Here is a 26,163-nt window from a genome sequence, read left to right as displayed (position 1 = left end):
GAGAGGTCAGAGCCATGCAGAGGCCCACGGGACACATCCCACTTCGGGGCAACAGGTCCCCCCAGTCTGTCCATGCGGGGCAGAAAGGCCCCTGCTGGGCACTCTCAGCCAGACAGACCGCACTGGACAGGAAGCCGCTCTGGCCCACCCGCCCAGTCCCTGGTGGGCCTGTACCTCGGTGGGGATGTTGGGAACCGAGCCCGTAAAGCCATTCTCCGCGATGGTGCTGTGGGAGCTGTTGGGAGAGCTGGGGCCAGAGCCTGGCGCGCTGTTACACACGGCGGACACTGCGGGAGAGGTGGCTGTCTCACCTGGGCCTGCTCGGAGCAGCCCCCCTCCCCAACTCCCCAGCCCTCAGAGCAGGGACAAGAGACAAGCCCTTACCCCCAGGTCCGGCACCTGTGATCTCAACAGCTCTCTTCTTAAAGGTGCTAATGACAGTCCCGTCCTTGCGACGCAAGAGGGGACTGCTTCTCCGCTCGGCCACCTTCTGCTTTAGCCTCGAACGTACTTTTAAGTTGGGTTCGGAGGCTGGGGAGAAGGCAGCCGGGGCTTAGACACGTCCGCACAAGCGGACACACCTACAGCCTGGTCCTTCCACATTCCCACCTCTGCCTAACCCTGCCCCCCCAAAACTCACCTGTTTTGCGGAGGGGGAAGTCATCGCGGCTGTCGTAGGGCCCAAGCAAAGGCAGTTTATAGGAGGGAGGCGTCCCAGGAGGGCCGCTCTGGGGAGGGGAACTCTGGTCCAAAGAAGCATGGTGGGTTCCCCTGGGGTGGAGGGAAGGAATGGAGACATGTCTAGGGGATCACCCAGACTTTGGAGTGGAGGGAGGGGATGGAGACAGGTCTAGGGTATCACCCAGCCAGCTGGACCCGCAATTGAACAATCTACGTTTATGAAACATCCACTGCCTATGGTGATATGAAATGGATCTTGGGGAGGGCAGCGAGGAGAGAAACCAGGAGTGGGGGTCCCATCTCCTAGGAGAGATTGCAGGGTCCCTACATGACTTCAGCCCAGGAGCCCCATGCCGGCCCGCAGCCAGGCAGCCCTTGAGCCGGGCACCTCTGCAACCTATGCCTGTTAAGGGTCGTACCAGCATTTGGGATGCTGTGGGAGGGAATGGTTGAGGCCGCCTGGTGTGGGCTCCTTTGACTTCGACAGGAGGAATTCCTGGAGCCGTAGCTTCACCTCGGTGCTGGCGATGGCACCTGTGGGACAGGGCACGGCTGACCCGGGAGCTAGGGGCCAGGAGCCCACAGCTGGGGGAGGGGCAGGAATCCCAGCTGCGACCCCCCACCTAGAGGCTCCCCAGCCTCACTCTCTTTGCTCTTCTCCTTGTTTCGAAGGATGAGCAGCTGCTGCTCGAGCCGCTGCTTCTCCAGCTCCTCCTGCCGCTGCTGCTCCCGCTGCCGCTGCTGCTCCAGCTCCTGCTGCCTCTTGGCTGCCAGCATCTCCTGCTGCTGCTGCAGGGGCAGTGGGGAGGCAGGGTGAGCCGCGTCCAGGGCAGGGCTCAGAGGGCTGGGTGCCCTGGCCCCCGTGCTCACCTTGAGGTGCTTCTGCAGCTGGACTTCATGCTGCCGGGTCAGGTGGTCATGCTGCTTCTGGAACTCAGCGAACAGGAGCTGCTTCTGCAGCTGCTGCTGCTGCTTGAGCGCCAGGAGCTCCTGCTGCAGTTGCTGCTCCCGCAGCGCGGGGTCCACGGGGCCTGCCAGAGGCCCCCGCAGCTCCACGGGGCTGGGGCTGCCTCCTCCCCCGCCCCCCATGGAGCTGGGCATGGCTCCTGGCAGCACCGGCTTCACCTCTACTGCGGAGAGAAGAACCAGGAAGGGATCAGCAGGCCATCCGCACTGGGCCCTGGCTTCCATGCCTGGGGCCCAGAAAGCTACTAGGCAGGACTACTAGACCCCAAGAGAATGGGGGATGGGGGTGGGGGGAGTCAAATCCCTCTGCTCTGTGAATACAGCCTTCTGCCTTCATTAAATGAGACTGAAGCCATGAACTTCACTACAAAAATGGCATAAACAAAGCAGGGTACCTGGCAGATCATGAGTATTTAACAGAGACGACCACTAGACATTTTATGTGAATTATTTGGCGTGTGCGTGTGCTAAGTCACTTCAGTCGTGTCCGACTCTTTGCGACCCCTTGGACTGTAAAGACTGCCCATGGGATTCTCCAGGCAAGAATACTAGAGTGGGTTGCCATGTCCTCCTCCAGGGGATCTTCCTGAATTACTTTCATGATAAGGAAACTGAGATTTTAGAGAGGTTTAAGTAACATGCCCAAAGACAGACAGCCCAGGAGATCAATGAACCAAGATGTGAATCCAAATCCTATGCTTTTAACCACCATCCTTCCTGTGCTTCCTCCCCCACCTCTCAAACCACACCGTCCCTGCCAAGAAGCCTATAGTACAGGAGAAACCAAGGCATCGACGTTGGTTCTAGAACTGATGGGGCTGGCAGCCAGGGGCCTCAGTAAGCCTAGGAGAGGTCTGTGGACATCCCCTTGGACAATGGACAGTCTATCCATTCTCCTGTTCCCTGCCTCACGCTCAGCTAGGGCAGATGGGGTGGGAGGGTGAGGCTATGGGAACAGGGGGTGGGGTGGGAGCAGGAGGCTGCAAGGGAAGGGGGTGCAGGGCAGCACCAAACCAGGGACTGGGGAGGGGCTGGGAGTCAGACTCGCTTCCTTTGCTGGATTATCTCCTTTCAACAGTTTTATTGTAATTACCCTGAAAATGCCGCTATATATAGAGTGAGCCAAACAGCAGCTGTGCCTGGGGGGAGGGGGGAGGAGAGAGGGAGAATGGGCGGGCAGGCGCAGGGAGGAGGTGGGAGGAGGAGACAGGAAAGGAAAGGGAATCAGACAGGAAGAAGGGTAATGGCCCGGGTGCGGGGGGCTGGAGCCTAGGCAGCGATCTCAGAACTCCAGTCCCAGGGAGAACCCGCTGGGAAGAGAAAAGGAGTGGAGGGACCTGCTGGGCCCCCAGACCTTGGGGCCAGGCCCCCACGTGGACAATGGGCCAAGGGGTCCCAGGGACTGGCAACAGACTCCAGTGGACTTATGGGAAAAGATGGGTCTTGACCTCTTGATCCCTGTACACTGGCCTCTGTACACTCAATGTCACCACTCCCCACCACTGCCCTGTGGTTGCCAGGGCAACTGGGCAAACACCACGCCAGCAGGGAGCCCCAAACCCAGCCCACACCCCACAAAGCCTCCTGACGCCTGCAGGAAAGGGAAGGCAGGCTACCCACTGCCTGGGAAGGAGGAAGTGAGAGAGGCAGAGCCAAGCCGTCTTGTTCTTTTCCATTTCTTTCTCCAAAGACAGCCCTCACTTTCCCCACTCCAGTCCAGGGAGGTCCCGGGGAGCTGGGAAGACTTTCCAGTGGCAAGGAGGCCCACACCAACCCAAGCCTGGAGACAGAAAGATCCTACCCCACCCTGATGGCAGCCAGAGTCCCCTGCCCTAGAAAACAGGCCCAGGCCTCTACCACCATCCCGTATCAGGAGTGGAGAGGGAACCGGGAGGGGGGTGAAGGGCTGAGCTAATAAGAAAGGCTCCCACACCCTCTGCGGTCTATGAGCCTGGCTCTCTCCAGGGAGCCTGACTGAATATCATCAAGGCAGGGGCAAGGCCTGCTGAAGGCCAAGGTCATGCTATCCTCATGGCTGAACATGGCCCCCGGGACCCACTGGAGGTGGGAGAGGGAAGGTAGTCTGAGCCCAGGATCTCCCTCGCTCCCACCAGCCCTTCCTCCCCAGCACAGTCAGGCACATTCCTCTGTGGTTTGCCCGCCAGCCACACTGACGACTCTGCGGCCACAAGGCCAGAGCCACATCTGCAGGAGTGGCCAGATGTGGCCAGGAGGGTGGGGTTACACACACACACACACACACACACGCACGCTCACTCACTTTCCCTCCCAACCCATGTCCTGCCCCAGCACCAGGAGGAAAGACCCTGGGAAATTACAGAGGCCCTTTCTGGAGGTGGACGGCCCTGTCTGGGGTTCAAAAGCAGGGTGGCAGCAAGGAGCCAGCAGCCAGCCTCGGGTGTCCCCAGCCCTGGAAATACCCAGCAGGGCCCCAGGCTGGCTGGAGTTATCTGTTCCTCGGCAAGGCTGGCTTGGCCTGTGGCGGTCTGATCGCTCGGCCAAGAAGTGGACAGGCTTCAACCTGCTGCTCCCGGCAGCTCCAGGGCTGCGGGAGCCGGATGCCAGCCCGCCCGTCCAGGGAAGGGCAAGGGTCCAAGCGCTCCTGGCTCCCAGCAGATAACCCTGCTTGGGCTGGAACTGCCGCCAGCAGCACTGGCTTCCCCTGCTGGAGCCCTGCAGAGAAGGCACGGGCTCAGCCGAGGGGACTCTCCCACCGGGGCCCCCGCGCGGCCGCCACCGCCACAGCAGCAGTGGAGACGCTGGGTCCTGCAGGTGGTGGGGCGACCAGCGGGCTCCACTGCACAGTCTTGTTCCCACACAAGCAGGAAGCACAGGCGACCGGGGAATATTAATCTGCAGGCCCTGTGGGGCCCAAACAGGATGCGGCACCCCCTGGGTCTGCCAGGTAGTAACTCAGCTCCATCCAAGATAGACGGTGCGGAGATTGGACAGCTGGAGTCAGGGAAAGGGTCGGCGGTGGGGTAGGGGGGACACAGAGCCCCCCAGATGTAGTTTTCTGGGCATAAAACCTAGAGCCTGTCACCTTTCGAGGATCTGCGCCCTCGGCCAGTTTGGCACGAGCAGAGCAGGTGGCAGTGGCAGCCATGAGAACCAGCACCTGGAAGGGGAAATGGGTGATGTCACGATAGGAAGAAGCTCTCGACCGCCTCCTGGTGGACGGAGAAGGACGGGAGGACTTCTGGAAAGAGAAGAAAGGAGATGCAAGGACTACTGGTCCCTAAGAGGGCAGGCTGGGGACCCTGGCTAGCCAAGGCCAGGGAAGGGATCACGTGGGAGGGCACAGTCCCCTATCCCATGCCTCCGCCTGACAGAGTTGCAGGAAGTCGAAAGGAAGCCAGCAACTGGCTCAGGGACCTCCTGCAAAGGGAGACAGAAGGGACCAGGTCTGCCCTGCTCCATACTCCACCCTTTCTGGGTGCTCTGACCTTGCCTCCTGGGAGCCACAGCTGTAGGAACAAGCAGTAACAGCATCCTGTCCCCCAGCTTTCCGCAGGACTACCAACGCTGTCTCCCTGGAGAAGCCCCAGCCCAGGCAGCTAGGTGGGCAGCCGTCAGGGTATGGCCCTGCACACACCAGGCTCCGGCTCAGAGGGAACCACTCTGCCCTGCTCATGGGGACAACTGGGCAGGGCCAGTGACACTTTAGGGGACACTTCCTTCCCATTTCACTGGGCTTCTGGTCTCTCCACAAACCCCATCACCCCATCAGCCCAATGGGGGCTCCCGCAGCAGATTCTTTGGGCGGTACAACCAGGGAAAGCCTGGCTCCTGGCACGTCAGAGGGGTGGGGGGGCAGCAGGGGGGCGGGGGAGATGACGCAGGTGCTGACAGGGTAACCTCTGGGATGACTGCCAGCACAGGCTTAGGCTAAAAAGACAGTGCCCAGGCAAAGGGACACTGCCCCCAGGCAGACAAGGGATTCTAGGACACGAGGGGCGGGCTTCAGCAGCACCTTTGGGAAAAGGGTTCAAGATAAAAAACAGATGGAGCTGCCCAAGGGCAAGGTCAAGCCTGCCTCCTTCTCTGAACAGACCACAGGCTATGCCCCAGCTCCCAGCCTTCTCTTGGAGAAGTCACCAACTCCAGTGTGCTTCTGACCCAAACTCTAGCAGCAGGAAAACGGTACCTTGAGTTCCCCCTGGAGAAAAGTCCTGGGGCACACCGCAGTGCGTGGACCCACTCAGCAGACAAGAAGCATAACACTTGACTCTAAAAAGACCCTGCTCCTGGAAGCCCCCAGCCACAGAAGGCTAGGGAAAGGAGGGGAGCCAGGGCACAAAGAACATGAGTGAAGAGCGCAGTAAACAGTTTGCAATGTCTACACACCCCCAACAATAAGAGGGAAGGGACTTCCCCGATGGTCTGGTGGTTAAGACTTGGTACTTCCGACGCAGGGGGGATGGGTTCGATCCCTGGTTGGAGGACCTAAAATACCACAAGCTGTGTGCCGTGGCCATATAAATAAATTATGGGGGAGAGGGAGAAAAGGAATTCTGTTTCAGCTGGCTCGTAACACGTAACACAGACGAGAAGACCAAGCCTCTGAGGCGGCTCTGTAGGAGATCCCTCCAAGGAAGTAGCAGGGCCTCAAACCCAGGTGTCCTGACTCCCGGCTCAAGGGAGTTCACGAACCCCAATGCCGGGCATCCCAGGCCCTGGAGAACTGGCCCCTTTGGACAGTAACGGGGCTGGCAACCCACCCTGGAAGGTAGTGCCTTCCACCAGCACCCAGGCCCCCAAGAGCTCCCTCAACAGGCCAGGGAGTCAGCAACTTCCTTAAACATCCAGTGACCTCGTTCTGTCCCTCTGGAAAATGGGGAAAGGCTCTCATCCCTTTCCTGGCCTGGAGGGATTTTGGAAGAAGGCAGGGAACAGCATTTCATACTCCTCCCCGTGACGCCGATGACCCCTCCCCACCGAGGACGGTTTCCCATGATCTATTTCTGTGCTCTTACGTGACTAGCAAGGCCAATTTAGGTTCGACAGGTTCTACCACAATGCAGACAGCATTTCCACATGTGCGAGCTGGGGATGACTCTCACCTAGCAATTTTCCCAACTCCTCCTGCAACGTAAGCCAACACACATCACGTAATGGTGAGGAGCGATGGCTCTGGGGTAAGAGACGCCAGGGTTCAAACCGGGCTCTTTCTGGGGCAAGACACTGAGCCCCCCTCCCTGCGCTCCAGGCAGGCATCTGTGAAATGGGAGGAAGCACCCACCTCCCAGAGCTGCCGGGGCTCCAGAGAGATAAGACATGCAGTGGAACTTGGCACAGAGCCTGGGAAAATCTCAGGAGGTACTGGTGGAGGCTATTAATGGCTCCTGACATTTTTGGTGTGTCCTGGACCACTTCGGCGGTCTAGCAGAGCCCATGGACCACTTCTCAGAATGTTTCTAAAGCGAATGAAATAAAATACTCGGGATTCCGTGGGGACACGTTCACAGACGGCCTGAATTCTAAGGGAGTCAGGCTCAGACCTCTGCCGGGATGAAGCCTTAGCTCTCTCATGTCAGGCTGTCCCAAGGTCACTCTGTGGTCCTGTCCCAATCAAATCCCTTCTGGTGGGCCCTGCACAACACAAGCTGGCATGGCTGAAAACTGGATCCCAGAGCTGGAGGAGGCACCCCTTGGGAGGAGCCTTCTCCCAACAGCAGCATGTCTCTCCTGCTTCCTTGCCTTGCTACCTCCAAGAAGGACCACACTGTCCTCTGAGGCTCACTCCCAGGAGTAGGGTCCCTCCATCCCTTCAAAGCATTTCTTAACTCAGATGAACACTCAGATGAACACAAGTTTTGGTCCATGCTCTTGGGCAACCAGCTTCCAACAGTGGGAAAGCCTATAAAGGCATCTAACTTTTCTGTCCTGCTGCAGACAACACTCCTCTCCCCAGTACCATTCTATATTCTCCTGAGGCCAGGACTCAGGGGACCCTAAGCCCCCTCTAGTCAGAAGCAACATGAAACCAAGAGGGGTTGGATGTGGTAGGAGGTGGGAGGGAGGTTCAAAAGGGAGGGAATATATGTATATTTATGGCTGACTCATGTTGACATATGGAAGAAAACAACATTGTAAAGCAATTATCCTCCAATTAAAAATAAATCAATTTTTTAAAAAGCAACATGAAACTGATTTCAAAGACTCTTAGAATGTCGCTGAAGGAAGGGCCAGCAGGATCCACAACTCAACTCCCCCAGTTGACAGAGGAGTAAAGTAAAGCCAGAGACGGAAGAAATTCATCCAAGGTCACCCGGAAAGGAGGAGGCAGGGCTTAATCCTGGGTCTTCTGGTTCTCTCTTGTTGCTGTGGTTTAGTTGCTGAGTCGTGTCTCTTTCGTGACCCCATAGACTATAGCTGCCAGGCTCCTCTGTCCATGCGATTTCCCAGTTAAGAATACTAGAGTGAGTTGCCATTTCCTTCTCCAGGGGATCTTCCTGACCCAGGGATCAAAGCCACTTCTCCTGCATTGGCAGGTGGATTCTTTACCACTGAGCCATCAGGGAAGCCCGGCTCTCTCTTGCCTTCCACCAAAAACCAAGAGAAATCTAGAAAGTTGTCCCTAAATTTAATGAGATGGAGCAGAGAGCTAGACTCTGTATGAGGGTCCAGGGATCTAGACAGGTCACCTGGCTGGCCCCCAGAACACCAGAGCCAGGAGTGCACGGGAAATGGGGACCAAGTGAAAAGAATCCCAGAAACCTTGAGGTAGACTGTGCTTCTCGAGGGCAGCAAAGTCTTAAGCATAAGGGATGCAGAGCCCTGGATGTTATTGTTCAGTCGCTCAGTCGTGGCCGACTCTTTGCAACCCCATGGACTGCAGCATGTTAGGCTTTCTTGTCCTTCACTATCTCCCGGAGTTTGCTCAACCTCAGGTCCATTAAGTCCATGATGCCATCCAACCGTCTCATCTTCTGTCACCCTCTTCTCCTCCTGCCCTCCATCTTTCCCAGCATCAGGGACTTTTCCAATGAGTCGGCTGTTTGCATCAGGTGGCCAAAGTATTAGAGCTTCAGCATCAGTCCTTCCAATGAATATTCAGGGTTGGTTTCCTTTAGGATTGACTAGAGCCCTGACGGAAGGCACAAATCATCTCTCACTAGCGAAGACGGAAGGAGTCACTGGTCTTGGGCTGCTCCTTGGAGGAGAAGTAGATTCACTTCTCTCAGCCCAGCCATTTTCAGGAACCACTTGGGCACTACCCTAGAGGCAATTAAAAGGCACGCTACAGACATTCAGAGTCTGCAGCTGTTGCTGGGACTGCTTGCTCCACACCTGGGGTGGCCAGCGGGGTTCCCGGGGCAGGAGCTCTGCCTGTCCTCCGCAACCACAGCCCAGCCCTGGGCATCCAGCAGGGCGCCCTGTGCCCCTGGCCACTTGCCATAATCCCCAACCCCACTGGCGTTTAGACACCTGCTCCTCAGGGTCTCAAGATGCCCTCTGTCTCCAGATTGCCAGGCTGCTGGGGGCTGGATTTGACTCTGACCAGGGCAAAAGCCTCCATCCCTCTGTTGTAAGCCCTTCTCCCAAGAGTCCCAAAGCTCATCGAGGCCTTCTAGGCAGACAGGCGACACCCACTGGCAGGCTTGCTAGGCCCCACGACCCCTGTCCACAGGACCCCTGTCCAGAAAGCCCTTACGCCAAGCATGGTCTGAGCCTGCCTACTCACATCGGAATCATCTGAGATGTGTTAAAAATGCTGGTTCCTGGGCCGCCCAGTGGCATCTGAAACTTAGGGCTGGGGGGAGTGGTACGGTTTGGAAATCAGCATCTTAACATATCCGCTTGGTAATTCTGTGGCAACTGGAAGTTTGAGAACTACTTTCTCACAGTGTCCCCCGGCTGGCGACACTCATTTCTGCTGCCAAGCTGACAGTTGTTACAGCTGTGTGCGTGGACACAGTTAATTTGATTTCCTGTCTGACAGCTGTGCACCAGGGAAGGGACAGCTGAGGGTCTCAGAAACAAGAGGAGGGGACGAGGTAGGAGGGAATGGGGGCAGGGGAGACTGTCTGAACGGGACAGGGTGTTCAACTTTGCTCCTGAGCCCGTTTCTCTCCCTTGGGTTGAAATCCTTACACGAAAGAAAACAGCTGATCCAGTGGCCCCCAAGATTTAGAGAAGAGTCTCCTCTCAGAAACCTCGGGAGTCCCCAAGGCCAGACTGGCCTCTTTTGTCGAGGAGCACAAACTTTGGGAGCACAGAGACAGGCCCACCACGTCCGGTGGTTCAGCTTGTGACTGTACAAGGGCCCCCAACTGAAGGGCCAAGTTGGGGGCTGAAATCTAGTCCATGCTCCAAGTGCGCTAAGCCATCCACTCTGGTATGAGTATATAGCCACCTGGAAGAAAGGCTGCCTTTTTAAAATTTGCACAGGGAAGCTCTTGTGTAGGTTGGCGGTGGCCCTACACAAAAACCCGAGTCCAAAGCCCAAAGTCACTTACTCTGTGACCTTCAGCAAGTTCCATAACCTCTCAGATGTTTCTCAACTGTAAAACGTAACTATTAATACCTTTCCAAAGGAAACAGGTAAGGAAAGCACCGATACCCATCATTTAGTACATTATAATATTAATTTCCTTCCCACCTAGTTTCGCCCTTTTGATCTTCCCACACCCCGACACCTACACACCCACCTACCTAGCCAAGTTTGGAATGGTATGAAGAATGTGAACAAGAATGTCCAGGGGAGAGGACTATCCAGGGGGTGGTCCAGTGGCTAAGGATCCGAGTTCCCAATGCAGGGGGCCTGGGTTCCATCCCTTGTTAGGGAAAAAGACCCCACATGCTGCAACTAAGAGTTCACATGCTCTAAGACCTGGTACAGTCAAATAGATAAATAAATCTGTTTAAAAAAAAAAGAGTATCTAGGGGAAACCCCAATACCAAACACAAACCCCACAGCACTTCCCAACATCCACAGCATCCCTTCCCAGCATAAGCGGAATTCACACCCTCCCTCACTAGGGAAAGAGAACTCCTCCTCCATGCCTGCTTTTAACATCCTGCACGTTGCCCAAGCAGCAGCTCTGCCCAATCCAGGCCAGAGGGAAATCCAAGGCCCAACAGAAGGGAGGCAGGGGAACCCCCAGCACCGCGTCCCTGGGAATCCCACACCCAGAGTTCAATCTCCTGGGCTTCCTGAGCCGAGACCAAGCCTGGATGAGAAGGGTGCCCGTTGTGGGCTGGGGTGGGGGAGCCAGGCAGAGACCCCATCCCTCAGGGAAGCCCTGACGGCACTAGCAGAAGCTGTGGTCTGTCCCCCTCCTTCAACAGGAACAGTGGAGAGCATCCCGCACCCTTCGTGGGCTCGCCTGCCAAGACTCTGGCTCACCCACAGGGGCAACTTACCATATCCGTCTATTCACCCAGAGGGCCAAGCCCGAGAATAGAGCCGAAGGATCCTGCTGTCAACCAACCCTGGATGCCAGCCCCCTCAAGGAACATTCATTCACCCATGTGCCAGGCACCGTGCTAAGAGTGCACAAGACAGTCCAGAGAGCCAAGGACACCCCTCAAGTAGGGTTCCGAAGATTTGCTGCTGCAGTGGGCGAAGAGCTCAAGGCAGACACCCAGCCTGGAAAGCCCCCTTTCCTCAAACCCTAGGGCTGGGGAGGCCTGGTGACACACACTGCCCACCAAGTGCTCCTGGACACCTGCTTTTTAGCCACAGGCTTTTGCATCCTGTCTGGAGACTGATCAAGAGATGAAGAGAGGGGGTGGGGTGAGGAGGGGGGTGGGGAGGGAGGATGGGATAGTGGGGGGGGACACCAGGCTGCCTGGGCCCTCATGGCCGTGTTTATCCGGGGTGGATTTTTTTTTAACCCAAAGGTTAAAGCGTTTCTATTTGAAACATCTATTTACATTCCAGAGTCCAAAAAAAAAACAAGGCAGCCGAGATCCAGGCCTATATCTGTCCCCAGCCGCGTCACAGACACAGCATCAGAGCTGCACCGGGGGAACATTCTTAGCCCTCTCCCCGAGCCGCTGAGGTGACTCACGCCTCCCTCCTGCCAGCATGGACCACGCCACCGCTCAGAAGGCTAGGCAGTGTGTGTGTGTGTCGGTTTCGGGGGGTGGGGGGGCCCACAGGGATCTAGAGAGCCGGACTGGCTGCAGGGGCCGGGGGAGGGGTCTATGCAGAGATGGGGAGCCTTTAGGAAAGGGATGGGGGCAGCAGGGATCCAGCCTGCAAGGATTCTGGGGTCCAACTTGAAAGAAGCGAGAACATGCTAAGGAGGAAACTTCAGGTCAACGGCCAACTGCTTCTGGAGGGCAAGGACAGTGGGGACAGGGTAGATGGGTGAACTGAAACGGCGTCTGCCAAATGGGGTAGAGCCACCCCCCAAGCAGAGATGCTCTGCACAGTCAGCCCTTTGCTCTCCAAGAGACCACCTTGACTCCCAGGAGCTTCAAGGTAGAAGTCAGCAGATAGGGTCTTTAGCTAGAGCTGTGGGCTCGACTGGACCAAGGCTAGACTGGCCCCCCGTGTTTGCACCCCTCCCAGGGGACTATGCACAGACTCTGCACCGCTGGCCCCAGGGTTCCAGTCCCATCCCAGAGGCCTGCACAGCAGACACCCTCAGGGCTGGTCCCCAGGGTTATGCCACAACCTTAGGAGACCGCATGGGCATCCCTGCCCAGGCAGATGGCTGGACTTGTTTGAAGGGTTTTCCAATCTTCCCCAAACCTTCATCCTCTGACACATCCCAGTCCAGCTGCAACCTTATCCCTGGACAGCTTAGAGCCAAGTCACGGGTGCCTGTGCAGGCACATGGCTCCCACCTTCCGATCCAAAGCCTGGGACCCACACCCACCTACCCAGAGGCAAAGACTCCCTGTACATACACACACAGACACCCACACCAAAGTGCCAAGCCACTGCCAGGAGGGGCCAAGCGGGCATGGGTCCAGCAGGCCCCTCCCTAGAGGAAGCATCTGGTGGTGCCGGCCTGGTGGGGAGGCTGTGCCAGCAAGGCCTGATGCTGCCAACAGGTTCCTGGGAGGGAGAGAGGGAGTGGCTCAGCCCTGAGGGATCCCACCCCCAGCCAAGAGTCCCTGCCGAGAAGGGGGCAGGGTTAGGGAGTCCTCAAGCCCTGTGAGCCTGAGTAACATTCCTTCATCCTCATGTGTTGATAATAAACCAAGGCCTGGGGGAAGGAGAGATACGGGGGGTGGGGGTGGTCAAGGGAGCCAAGGCCCCCAACATCCCAGCTGCCAGCCTCTGCCTAACTCAACCAGAACTGGACAAGCCTCCTCCCCAGGTGTCTGATTCCCAGGATACTCCCACCTGTGGACCGGCAGGAATCACTGCAATGGACCCTCTGACCCAAAGAACCCACCAGAGGAGTTGGCAGGGTGGTGGGGGGGAAGCCTTTATTCTTATGGACACTCCGGCTCTAGTTTCTTCTCTTGTCCACACCTCGGAAGCAGACGGCCTGGAGGCAGGTCACTGACCCACTTCCTCCCCTCCTGACCATGGTGCCAACTAGGCCAGGATCGTCTAGTAATCCACAGCCCCCAGCAGTGGATGCAGACCCTGCCAATAGCCAAAGAGATGCTGCGCAGTGCAGCTGGAGGGCGTGGTGAGAGGGCAGGTCTGGGAGAGCAGGGAAGCCCACCTCAGAGAGCACACCTCCCCTGACTGCACATATTCTCAACAAAGACCTCCAGGAAGATCTAGGCAGGACCCCACCTGGGTGAGACCTGGAGCCAGACGCCCAGCCGCAGAGACGAGGATGCCCAATGGCAGAGGGCAGGCGAGGACACGGAGGCACTTACCTGTCACAGGGATGCCGTGCAGAGGGGTCCGGGGCAGGATTTCCAAGGCTGGTTCCCGGCCTGGCATCCCATCTGCTGAGAAACAGGATTCCGTCTCATAGATGGTCTGCAGCATCTCCACCAGCCCCTGAGCCTTGGGCACTAGCAGCATGCCCGGGAAGGGCCGCCCGAGGCGGGGAGTCAGCCACAGGGAAGGTGGTCGGGCGGGGCCCTCGCGGCTGCTCGGGGGCTCCTTCAAGCCACGGCTGCTGGGACCAGCGCGATGGGGAGGTGCTTCATTCGGCCTGGGCACTCCTGGCGGCAGGAGGAGCCAGGAGCCCCAGAGCTACAGGCCCAGCGCCCCTCTAGAGGGGCATCCGACCACAGGCCTCTCCAGAGCTCCCAGGAGTGGGGTCTGGCTGAGCACTCAGGGGACAGGAAGGGGAGCTGGACAGGCAGGCGGGCTCTCTGTGTTCCCTCCCAGCCCTGGGTGACAGCTCTGGGCCCGGCTCCCTGCTCCTCCTTCCCGAATGAGCCGCCGGCAGCTGGCAGGAGACTGAAATAGCAGTTGGGGGAGGGCCCTGTCTATAAATAGGTGGAGCATGCTCAGGGAGCCGCCGGCCGGCTGCCAGGAGCCCGGGCCTGGCGGAGGCCCCATGGGGGGGAGGGGGAGGCGCGTTCCACCCCAGGAGGAAGCGCCAGGGAGGGGGATGGGAACCGGGAAGAGCCTACACTCAGGGCCAAGGCCACAGAGCCGGGTGGCCAGAGGCTGCGCTGGGGCAGGGCTCGGGCTGGAATAGCCACACATCTGGGAGCAGCTCTGGGACTGCTCTTGGCAGGCAAGGGGCTAGACCCCCAAAACCCCGACTCCGTCCTCTACGTTCCCTCGCACCATCCAAAGCAGATAAAGCAACGGGAAAGGTCTGAGATAGGTGGGCAGACAGGGCCACCAGGCCAAACCATGCATCTACCCGGGAGTCCCTCTAACAGCCAATGGGAGCTGATTTACCCTCTGCCCTCTTTCAGACCTGGGAGGTGCCTCCCCGCCCCCCTCGACCAGCAAGGAGACCCCTGAGCACAGCTAAATGGTGGCTCCCTCCTACCTATTGGGGTGTCACTTCCAGAGGCTGCTCAGCTTCCTTCCAGGGGGCAGGGAGACCCTTTAGGGACAGGCCTCACCCCACGCAGAGAAGGGAACCTGGGAGCACCTGCCTGTGCTCAGAGCACAGGCAGCTCTTCCCGAGGGGAGTACAATGCTAAGTAGCACACAGGTCACCTCGTTTATTCTGCACGATGACCTCAGGAGAGAGGTGCAGATGGGGAAACAGAGACATCTGAAGTTCATGTCTGAGCTCTAACCACCACAGCCCCTGCTTCCTGCATGGCGGGCACATGAAGCTGCCCCAGGGTTTCCAGTAACAGGTACAATGACTCCCCACCAGGTCCCAGGTAGGAGGAGATCTGGGGTTGCAGCCCCCGTAAGAGTTGAGCGGCTGCCAGCGTCCAGCCCTTCCCCATCAGCCCCAGGCCTGGCAGAGCAGGGCCTGCTCCTGAGGCCCTGCTGGGACCTGAGGCTGGTGTGCCATGAGGACCGGTGATACCCCCCACCTACGCTTCCCACTGCTGGCCCATCGCTCCTCCTGAGGTTGTGCCTCCCACTGATACAGAGATCCCACTTGGCCCCCGACCTCAGTGGAGCCTTTTAATAGCCCGGTTATTCCTGGGTCTGTGTCCCCCTCCCCCTTCCTGATGTCACAGCTGCTATTTTGGAGCCCCCTCCTGGCCCCTCCTTGCCCCCAACTCTAGGCATGGAGCCAGGGACACCTGTCCTCTCTCTGGACTGGATGACCTCACCCTCCTGTCGGGAGCCCAGGAGGAGCTGGCCAACCAAGGACACAAGAGATGTGGCTCCTGCCAGCTGGGGACAGCAAAGGGGCCTCCTGCCCTCAGGTGGGGAGATCACATGGATGGGGAAGAGGCAGAGGTGGGCTGTCCCAGGCGCTAGGCTGACTGGTAAGATGGGTATGAGGGAAGCTGGAGGTTAACAGGAGCTAAAGAAAGCTCTGGGCCTCAGCTTCTTAGTCAGGACAGACTCCAGAAAACTGCTGATGGAGCAGTGCTCCCCACAGGGGTCTGGAGTTGGTGGACACTTCAGAGTAGGTCTGGGGACTCCATTCAGCACCCTGTGCCCCAAACTCATCCTGGCCAACCAGGCTCCCCAGAGAGCAAGGGGAGGGAAGGTCAAGGTCTCCTCAGCAGGGTGACAGGCAGCAGTCTCAAGGGAGCCCAGAAAGCTGGGGGCAGCAGCCCGTCCCAGCCAAGACTCCACCCACCCACGCTGAAAGCAACCAGAAGGGCTGGCTAGCCCTGTCCTGGCTCTCTCTCCGCCTGCCCCAGGCATAGGAGAGAATGGTAGGGGAACCCTGTTCTGGAAGAGAGGAAATCATCAGTTACAATGACTCAAAAGGCAGGGCCCCCAGAACGTGGAGCAGTCAGAACCCTAAGGAAACACAGCTCCCTGTTTAGGGACGCTGGGAGCCCCCGGGAGGCTGGGCACCCAGAGGTGGCCAGAGCCAGGGGTTCAGGGCAGTTCCCAGCACTGCTACGACTTTCAGCAACAGCTTGAAGTGGGAAGTAAAGTGTCAGACACAGCCAGATGATCCTCAGCGTAGTTCCCAGAATCCCCCAGGGCAATAAAAGAGGAGGCCTGGGATGTGGACAAGTGTCTTTTTCTTTTGAGGTTCAAGTGATGCAACACCTTCCTAACGTCTAACCTCAATCCTTCCTGCTTTATAGCTCCTTTCCTTGGGGTTCATGTCTCTTCTCCACACCCCCTCCCCAGCTCTTCCATGCATGTGTCACCCCACTGATCTTACAGAGCACCCACCAAGAATGGGTCACAGTAGCCTCATGAAAAGCAGGTACCATCCCCTCCAGAGCCACCATGACCTCATTTGCTCCCTCCCTCCCTCGGAGGCTGGGCTCAGGCCTCCTAACCCTTTAAATGTGGAGAAGGGAGAACCTGAAGTGGCTCCTTGAGCTCATGAAGGCTCCCATCTTCTGGGCCCAAAAGGCTTGGGTGGGGCCCTGACTGTAAGGAAGAAAGCAAAATCTGCTTTGTGAAGAGTATAAAAGCCGAGGGCTGGTGCGGGGGGGGTGGTTACCCCGGATGGAGTGCAGGATGCAAGCTGCCATGGGGCCCTGGAGGCAGGCCTGCCTGCCCTCCTGTTCTCCCCTGCCCTCGGAGTCCAGTCATGCTGGAGCCTGTCACCATGGCCCAGGAGCCGCCATGTGCCAGGTCCCATGCTGGGTGCTGGCTGAGCCCTCTCATTTGAGACCCAGCCCAGGGAAAATACGAACACCTACTGTGGCATCTTCCACATCCCCTCAGGGTTGACCCTGACTCCTCGGACCATTCCATGCTAAGCCTTCAATCCCTTTGGAATGGTGGGACAGGGGAGGCTGGCGCCGATCTCAGTCTACAACGAGTTCAGAGGCATGCCAGGGGGCATCGAAGTGGAGAAGGGACACCAGAGTCCACTTCCCAGACCCCCGCCCCATGATGCCTCTGACCCACTTTCTCCTCCTTCCCCGGCGGGGGGGTGGGGGGGGAGGCAGAGGCAGAGGCTGAGCCTGAGGCTGGGAGGCAGGACGCCGAGGTTCCTGGCTCCACCCCACGCCTATGCCCCAGTTTCTCTGGTCACCCAGAAAGGAGGGGGCAGTCGGGAAAGGGAAGGAGAGAAAGTGTGCAGCGAGCTGGGAGGTGCTGGGCAGGCAGGTGTTGTCATGAAGCTTGTCTCCTTCCCATGCTGGGGCTAAGGAACCCGGCCACCTCCTCCTGGGGCCCTGTCGCCATCTAGACTGGCTCAAGGGTCGGGCCTTCTCCGTGCCCACGCCTCTTGGCCACAGCACGGGGGACAGAGCAGTGAGGGACCAGAGTGGGCCCAGGCCCCAGGGTAGCTCCTCCAGGCTGGCAGGGGGCACACCCTGTCAGTCCTTCACACCCACTGATGGCAGCAGGAATGAAAATGACGCCTCACTCCTCAAGCCTCCCAGTGCCTAAAGAGAAGCCAGATACCAGGCAGCGGCCTCCTCAGGGAAGCGGGCAGCCCCATCAATGGCCTCTGCTTGTCCTCCCAGGACTGCAAAAGAGGCAAATCAGGTCAGATGCTGGCATCCGGCCTAGCCCAGAGGGAAGTGGATCAGCTCCCACTCCTCGGGGAGGATTGGGGAGCCCCAGAAGTAAATCTCTCGAGATCTCCACCTGCCACCCCTCACCCGGAAGACGCTCTCTCACTAACTTGTCCACTGTGAGGGCAGGGATGGATCATCTCCTACTTTTCTCTTCCAAACAGGAAAGCTCCTGCCCTGAGACAAAAGGAGAGAAACTGCCCCTCACCCAGGCCTGCCCTTCTGAGCCCTGAGAGGGAGAGGGGTGAGTCTTCAGGGACTTGGGAGAGGGTGAGGGGTGCTCACAGACCCAGGAAACTAACCACTCTTCTCCTCCCCACCTTTAGCCCCAGGCCTGGGGCCTCATGCTCTTCCTAAGCTCCCTGCGAGGGACACCCAGCTACAATTCGTGGTTTCACTGGACTTCCGTGGAGTTCAGGCAAGCAGTTTCCAGGCTTCGGCCAGGTGCCCGGCACCTGCAGCCTCAGTCCAGATGCTACCCTGCGCTCTGGGAATGGCAGATGCTGGGCCCCATGGGGGATGCTGTGCAGAAGCTGGCCCTCTCCCCTGGTCAGAGCAGCTGGAACTCCACAACAGGGAGAGGCAGGCCTGGAGCCCCAGAAAAACTCGGTAGGAAGGGCCTCAGGACGCTGCCCCTGAACAATGATCCCAGTCTGAGCCTGGCAACAGTCCTAAAACCTGCTTTCCAATCTCTGGCCCCCTGTCCTTTTCCCTCCTTGCTGAACGCGAGCAGACGGCATCTCCCCCTACTGGGGGGAGCGAGAAAGCCAGCCAGGAGGCGCGGTCAATTCAATGGGCCCCTCCTGGCCAGGCTCAGGGTTGATGGACCCCCTCCAGCTGCTGCCAGCTCTGAGCCAAGGGGCTACAAGAAGGATTCAGCCCACCTGCATCTGGAAAGACAACCCACTGACCTGATCGGCCGAGGTTGATCATCTTAGCCTTTCACTGTAAGGCACTGAAATCTCAAAGCCGGAAAATGTCCTTCCGGAGCCACCAACAGATGCCTCTGGCGAGCTCCCGTTCCCCTGGCCAATGGTTAGACCCCAGGCCTGGTGTGACTAGATATGGCTCCCAAACAGATCAGTGTTGTAGCTCAGAGGAAAGAAGCAGTTGGCACTCCTGTTAGGCACAACCGACCCTGCGAGGGGCAGCATCCAGCTGATGGCCAAGGGACGGCTGAGAACCCACCAGGCCTCTCGTTCCCCTTCGCCAGCCCAGCCTCGTAGGAGAAAGCAGGAAGTCAGGGCAGCCCACCCTCCAGCGCGAGAGTCACACAGACCTCTCTACGTCTAACGCCTGGCAGAGCCCCTGCAGGGGAAATGAAGGCAGGCATTGGCCGGCGGTTCGGAGGGGAGACCACAATCCCGGCAGGAGGGGGCCCATCGACAAAGCTGACTTGGTGAATCTCAGGAGCCCAGCCTTCCCCAGCTGGCACTCTACTCTGTCTTGTGCCCGGACGATGTCACGATGCAAAGGGCAACAGGAGGGGGCACAGCCTTAACCAAAACAAAGGTCACAAAGCCAACCAGTCCCACCAGCTTCTGGCTTCCCTTAATCTGTTGGAAGCCCCGGGACTGTGGTCAGGGCCACACGTCACCAGCACGCGGTCCTCACGACAGGAAGCCACCAGATTGAGCACAGTGATGATGACGGGGAATGAGATGGGCCTCGACTCCTCCCTGATCCTGCTTTGCACGATCCTGCTAACCGGTTTCACTCTCCAGGCCCTAGTTTCCCTGTCTCTAAAAGAATGAAAGGTATCTCCCACCCCTGCAGAAAAAGATGTAAGTAATAGGAAGGGCTGGGGGGGCGGGGGGGGGTGGTGGTTAAAGTTGAGCAAGATGGACTCTGACCCTTTTAAGTCTGTGCAGAAGGAGACAGCCGAGGAGGGAAAGCAGTTATTACTCTGACCACACTGACCCATGACCCTCCTGTGAAACCCCTGAGGGTCCAACTCAGGCTGCTTGGACACATCCACATGGGCACACATCCAGACTCACCCATGCACAAAGCTGCCTGGAGTCCCACCCACAGACTATTTCTGGCAGCACTAGGCAGGCTCATAGGAGCAGAGGGGAATAAGAAATCTCAGGGTTGGAGACCCCAAATTAAGAATCTTCCCTGTCCAGGGCATGTCTACCTGGACTCAAAGGAGACAGCTGCCAACGTGTCACCACCCACCCCTCACCCCAATACCACTCTTCCCAGCACAGGCTAAGGCTGGAGGCCTTGCAAACCTCCACCGAGAAAAAGAGTATGGAACACAGAGTATGGAACTTCAGCAAGAAGAAAGGACACCACCATGACAAGGAAGCTGGGCATTCAGCTATCAGAGGGAACTTCTTCCAACATCATCCCCAGACCTCCCGGAGCGGTTCAGGGGCACACAGCCCCCTCACCCCTGCCTGTCTTGGTGAACAGGGGCAGGGTGGCATGGAATTGACAGCCCCTGAGTCAAGAGGGCCAGCCTGGGATCACAGTTGGACCCATGCCCTCCCAGGGCTAGGCTGGACCATCAACCATCAACTTCAGGTCTACCCCTTAGTCAATCACCTTGGGCTTGCCTCTGTCCTTTTCTCATCATGCTTCTCCACTCCTGACCCCTCGTTCCCTTATGGTTCAGACCCTGAAGACCAGCTGGCCTGGGGTGGATATACCCATACAGCCCATTACATCCAAAGCCACCCCAGGTGCCTTCTCCAGCCTCCCAACTCTTACCCGACTCGGTGGGAGAGTTCATGCCGGCTCTGGGCCTGCAGGAAGCTGGCGTTGGGGGCTGGGACGGGAGGGGGTGGAGCTGCGGTGATGTCAAGAGAGACAGACGATAACAGACAGACGGACGGGACAGGAGCCCGGGGCCGCTGTGCCTCTAACGCCCATCCGAGGCCATCCTTCGGGGCGAGGCAGTCAGGCATTCAGAACAGCATTCCTGGGGAGAGATGGAGCAGGGTTAGCGGGCCCCAACTCAGGAACCTGGGGGTAGAGGGAAACCTTGGAGCTTGTCAGTTACACCTAGAGAACAGAGGGAGGGCCACCTGCCCAGCAGCACGGCACTGGACCAGACCTAGTTTCTTCTCTTTCTAACTGGTGAGGCTGCCAGCTCTCACCGGAAGGGAAATGGCTACGGTAAACACACCCAAACTCCCTTTCAGGTGACCATATCCACTGCCAGGTGGGGAGACCTCAGAGACTCCCAAGGGTACCCGATGCGGGACAGGGTCTGCGCCAAAGGTGAAAGTGCAAGAACACTTCTGAACTCTGTCCAGGGTGGTGGAGAGAAGCAGGGCTGATCTGGAGCCCCTCGAAGAACTTAAGGGAAAGACCGGTCCTCCAGCCCCGTAGCCTGAGCTTGGATGCTCATCTTCTCCCTACTCCCAGATCCTCATGTCACCCAACCCTGGAAATGCCACGTGCTTCTGTCTTGGTCTCCCCCATTCAACAACAGGTTGCCCTCAGAGAAAGAGGACAACAACTGCTCTTTCTCTACCCATTAACCATGCTGTTTCCAAGAATTTCGAAAGACAGAGACATTCATCCCACATCCGGTGCCCTCTGGACTAGGGGTCCAAGGCCCACACCCAGGGCCTTGCATGTGTTGTATAGGTTGTGCCCCGCGCAACGAGGTCTGAAATCCAGCCTCTGCTGTGCCTGCCAAGCTACACAGGCTGAATCCACCCAGAATAAGGGACGCTGTTTTCCAGTTTGTACAAAGACACCAAGAGACCCAGCAGCAGGCCTGCTGAGGCCAGCAGAGTAAGAGAGGACGTCCCAGTATTACAGAACCATGTGTTTGCCAACTGTCTCCACTCCTCCAGCTCCCCAACCCCCTCTAGCCTCATAGCTAGCCCTCAAGCCTCAGACACTACACACGCACCCACCTGGGCCCATCCCTAAAGAGTTCATGATCCACCCTAGACATGATCTCATTCATTTTTTTCCAAATGAAGGCAGGCCTTCCAACACCTAGTGAAATGGAGGGAGCAGGAAGCAATAGGCAGGGGCCAAGTTTTAAACCCTAACTCTGCTCCCCAAACTAGGAAGAGGCAGTCACTTCTGCCCCTGGACAGCCTACCTCCTGGCCGGATTAATTCTTGGTAAACTTTGCAGTCTCATCAAGGATGGCCAGGCATGAGGTCCATACGGGGCCAAGGAGCCCAGGAGTCAGCCACAGCAAGGGACACAAGAACACAAACATTGACACACACACAGGTATACTGCACATATACTAGGAAGATCCCAAGTCTTCTACTGCCCCCTGGGCTTTGACTCAGTAGCCGGGGAAAGGTGCGCTCAGATGGGGAGGTGGGAGTAGGCTGAGAGAAGGGGGCTGAATGGCTCCCAGCAGGCACAGGTGTGGGGCAAGGTAAGAAGAGGCTGTGCAGGGTTGGGGCCAAGCTCAGGAATGCAGCAGGTGGGGCTGTTGGTGCCCTGGCAGGGCCCGCGTGGGCAGGCAGCTCAGCCCATGCCCACCCCGGGACTGGCGCCCGGTCCTGCTCACACCCTTTCCCGTGGGCTGGGGAACACAGGTTCAGAATTTCCCACGATTCCCAGCAGCCCGAGTGACCCAGCCCGTCTCCTCAGTGAAAGGAACCTCCACAACAGGGCTCTCAGGAGGGGCAGAGTCTCCATGGGCCAAAAACTAGGTTAAGATCCGCCCTGAGCCCCCATCAGTCCTCAACCCCTGGAGAGAAGAGGAAGGGAGGGGCTCCCAGAGCTCCCAGGAGGCTCGGAGCTCTGAAAGGCTGCACTCCGGCCCACCCTACCACATGTAACAGGACCCCTGGGCCCCGTCCACCTGCAAAGAGTGTCTGCCAACACTCCCAGGAAGCCTCCCTGGGAAACAAAGCAGCGTTCACTTTGATCGTTCATGGGGACAGGCAGAGATATTTGACTGGGGGTGGGGGGAAGGGCTGAAGGGGGAAAAGGGGAGCTTAATGGTAAAAACCTGAGCTGTCTGGTCCCCCCTCAGCCAGAGAAACTCACTGCTGACCATTGTTATAGGAAGGTCGGGGGTAGGGGGCAGCTGGGGACCAAGAGCTCCGTGAATCCTGGCACTCTGATACCAAACCAGTGAGCAGCCTGGCTTCCATGACATCACAAGCAGGCAGACCCCAGGGTCCTGTCCGCACCCCCTGAGAACTCTTGTCTTCCAGTGAGACCTCTGTCCCATTCCAGGATCCAAACCCACCTCCCACCTCCAGCCAGGGCGGCAGAAAACCAGCTGCATCTCACCCTACAAGCTCATGGCTAAGCCGGGGGAGGAAGGGCCAAACACCCTAGGGTGATACGCCCCACTCCATTCACAGGCAATACAATATCCAGTGGAGGGTGGGAGGAGAAGGGCAGACAAGTGAGGGACAGACGGAGGACGCACTGCCTCAAAAGCCCCAAGTTCACAATGCGGCCCCACAGGTATCTCATCCCTCAAGGAACCTGAACTCCACCACCACGAAGCCGTCCCCTCTCCCAACACACCAGCTCCAGCCCTGCTCAAGACAGGCCCAAGTCCTGAGCGCTGGGGCCGGCCGGGGACCCCTCCCCTCCCAGGTGAGCTGTCCGAACCAAATCCTGTGAGACTGCTCCCAGTCTGAGATGTGCCCCCAGAGTCTTCATCAGAAAGCCACAAGCCCAAACATCCCATCCCAAGGCACAAAGGAACTCTCATCTTGACCCCTCCTGACCAGGGCCCGGCCGATCACTTTCCCCAGCCTGGAGCCTTCCCCCAAGCTGGCCCAACAGAAGCCTGGAGGCTGATCAGAGCCAGGAGGGGTGGCTGACTTGGATGTCAAGGCCCAAACTAAGGGAGGGGCGAGGGCGACAGGGGAGGAAAAAAGGCACCAGGCTGACAAATTCATTTTTGCAATCGGCCCATTTCTGTTTGTCTGCTCAGACGCAGCTCCAGGCATCTGCACAAGCCAGATGGAGGGAGGCTGCTATTTCTAGAAAAAAAAGAGGGGGGGTGGTGAGAGGGGAGGGAGGGACGAGGCAGAGGGCAGAAGACCGGGTCTGTTTGCCCTAAAACCTCAGGCAGAATGATACCCCCTCACCAGTACTACCAGACAGGGTCCCCATTCAAGAAAGGGCTGGGGCTGGGGCTCGGGTGAGGTGGGGTGGGGGAGAAGGCAGGCAGAGAAAGTTTAATTAGCCAGAGTCAGCTACAATAGGCCCCCTCACGGGCTGCATCAGGTTTTCATTCATGAGCAAGCGACAGTGCTCCAAAAATGCCAAGAACCGCCCCCCCCTCGCCGTTTCCCCCCCACCCCCCACCAAGAGGAGTGCGTCCTCTAGCAGGCTGGCTGCGCCTGATGCCGTGTTCCAGACATCCCTCCTCAAAGGGATGTGAGTAGGAAGAATTAATTATTAAAGAGCAGCTGGTACTTCAGCACCAACTGCACTCCCCCCAGCTCCTATAGCTGTTGCCCCCCTCCCCCCTGCAGAAACACAAACTACCCGTGCCCCCTCCAACATCCCCAAGCCCCGTTTCTAAACACACAGCTAACATGCCACCCCTAGGGAAGGGGAAAGCAAACCTTTGTCTCTGCATCTACTTAAGAGTGGGTGGGGCATGTGATACTGCCAGCACCCCCCCCCCCCCACAATTACTCCATCCAGCCACACAGGAGGGAATACTGGGAAGGGGAGGCTGGCACAGAGCTAACGTGTCCTCCATCCTTGCTCGCAATAAACTGCACCTGGCATCTGCTCTCCGGCCCCCCGCATGCATACCTTCCCAGGACAGAGTGGAGATGCTAGTGGACCCAGTCCTCTCACTCAGAAACCCCCGCCTGCCTTGTCTGGACACAGCCCACAATCAAGTCCAAGGGGAAAAAAGCAAAGGGAGGTTTCAAGAGAAGGGGCAGAAGGCAAACCAAGAACTCTCCAAGCTTTGCGTTTAGGAGGAAGAGGAAGGAGGGAAGATTGAAACGAAAAAGCAGGCAGCCCCCAACATGGCTCACCCACCATCCCCAGCCCAGCCCAGAGTCTCAAGAGCCAGCACAGGCTGAAGAACTCTGGTGCCTAGAACTCAAACGGAGGACCCTTCCTGCCTACATCCTCTAAACCTGAAGAGGCCCAGGGCAGGACCCAGCTCCAGGCTCCAGTCCTCCAAAGCAGACTGGTCAGGGGTCCTTCTGGCTAAGAGTCCTGGATCTCTCATCCCCTGCCTCCTTTTGTTCCTATGGTCTGACTCCATCCTTCCCTCCTAGTCGGACCTTGAACCCAGTTACCACCAAACCCACTTACCCCAACTGCCAAAGCTAATTCCAGGCCCCAGAAGCACAGTGGTCACTGTCAGAGTGGTGGGTCTCTTGAGCACCCCAAAGCAGCTGCAGTTGCCACCCTTCCTCTTTAGGGATACACCTCACCCCAGAAGGCCAATCGGGGAGTATCAGGTGGTCACCTCCTCCCCAAAATGAGGCACTCCCACCTTCCCCTCTTTTCCCCCACCAACCAGCCTCCCGGATTAATTACTTATTACCCAGCCAGTTCTCATCTCCCCCAGGACCCCAGAGAAGGGTGGGGTAGGGACGCAGCTCCCCCGAAGTTAAAAGGCACGGGCAGCGCCCCCTCCCTCTGTGAGACAGAGACCCAGGATGAAAAATGGGGGGCATCCACCCCAGACAAGAAGTGGGGGGGGGGGTAGCTTTCATCTCCTAGCTCTCTCTCTGGCTCCAGGGTGTCAGACGGGAGAAGAGGGTGGGAACAAACGCAGTAACGCCTCACTAGGGAGGGGGTGCGAATAATGGGAGAAAGAAGTAAGGTGGGCCCGCCGGCCCCCTCCTCGGGCATGTAAGTCAAGGACACAAAATCAAGGATGCGTTCCGAGGTATGGGTAGTAGCGCTGTGGGGTGGGGGCGCCCCTCACCTCAGAGTACCAAGAAAGGCTGTCCAGCGAAGAGGGGTCTGCAAAGAATCCGGGTGCAGGGCTCAAATCGCTCTGCAACGCACAGCGCGCCGCCCGGGAGAGGGCAAATCAGACAGCCCCGGCCGGTCTCCCGGCCATTTGGGGGTGTGGGTCGCGGGAAGACGGGCCCCTCCCTTACCTGTAGGGAAGGCGCCCCTGCCTGGGAGGGGCAGGGAGGGGCGCGGGCAGTAACCCCGAGGCCGGGCTCCCGGGCTGGCGATGCTCCCGGGGGCCGCCGCCTGGCACCCGGGCGCCGCGAGGAAGGAAGAGGGGCGCGGAGCTCGGCGCGCGATCGGGGAGCCCGCGGGCAGCGACGGCAGGAGGAGGGGGCGCTGCGTCGCGTCCGGGGAGCCTGGGGAAGATGGGATCGGGGCTGGTGCGGCGCGCTCACCCCCTGCGGCTCGAGCTCCGGCTTCGCGGGCGGCGGCGGCAGCAGCGGCGGCGGCAGCAGCGGCAGCACCTCCTCGACGGCTCCTCCATCTTTGCGGCGGCTCCTCCGGCTCCGCTCGCCGCCGCCACCAACAACAACATTCGGAGACGTCACTCCCGTCACGTGACCGCACCCGGTGCTAAAAATAGACCCAGACCCCCCCCCCCCTCCCAACTTCAGCCACCACCAACCC

The 26,163-nt window shown here is 58.5% G+C and overlaps 1 protein-coding gene across 9 annotated transcripts in view; it reads right to left on the bottom strand.

Annotated features, from left to right (window-relative positions):
* Nucleotides 1–26,111, bottom strand: part of HDAC5 (histone deacetylase 5) — a 36,672-nt gene extending 10,561 nt beyond the window's left edge. The window contains exons 1-9 of one of the 9 annotated variants that reach the window (XM_043467314.1): nucleotides 25,932–26,111; nucleotides 20,356–20,566; nucleotides 13,468–13,542; nucleotides 1,552–1,811; nucleotides 1,326–1,470; nucleotides 1,101–1,215; nucleotides 641–771; nucleotides 400–531; nucleotides 175–287 (exon numbers count right to left, since the gene is read on the bottom strand). In XM_043467314.1, the coding sequence (XP_043323249.1) occupies nucleotides 175–287; nucleotides 400–531; nucleotides 641–771; nucleotides 1,101–1,215; nucleotides 1,326–1,470; nucleotides 1,552–1,811; nucleotides 13,468–13,542; nucleotides 20,356–20,377 (993 nt within the window). In that variant the 5' untranslated portion in view covers nucleotides 20,378–20,566; nucleotides 25,932–26,111. The other 8 variants (XM_043467297.1, XM_043467306.1, XM_043467277.1 and 5 more) reach the window with 8 other exon arrangements.
* Between the last annotated feature and the right edge of the window lie 52 nt (nucleotides 26,112–26,163).

The sequence above is a fragment of the Cervus canadensis genome, chromosome 1 (genome assembly GCF_019320065.1).
Source record: "Cervus canadensis isolate Bull #8, Minnesota chromosome 1, ASM1932006v1, whole genome shotgun sequence".
In the NCBI taxonomy this organism is placed as follows: Eukaryota; Metazoa; Chordata; class Mammalia; order Artiodactyla; family Cervidae; genus Cervus; species Cervus canadensis.
This window is presented reverse-complemented; position numbering and strand designations above follow the sequence as displayed.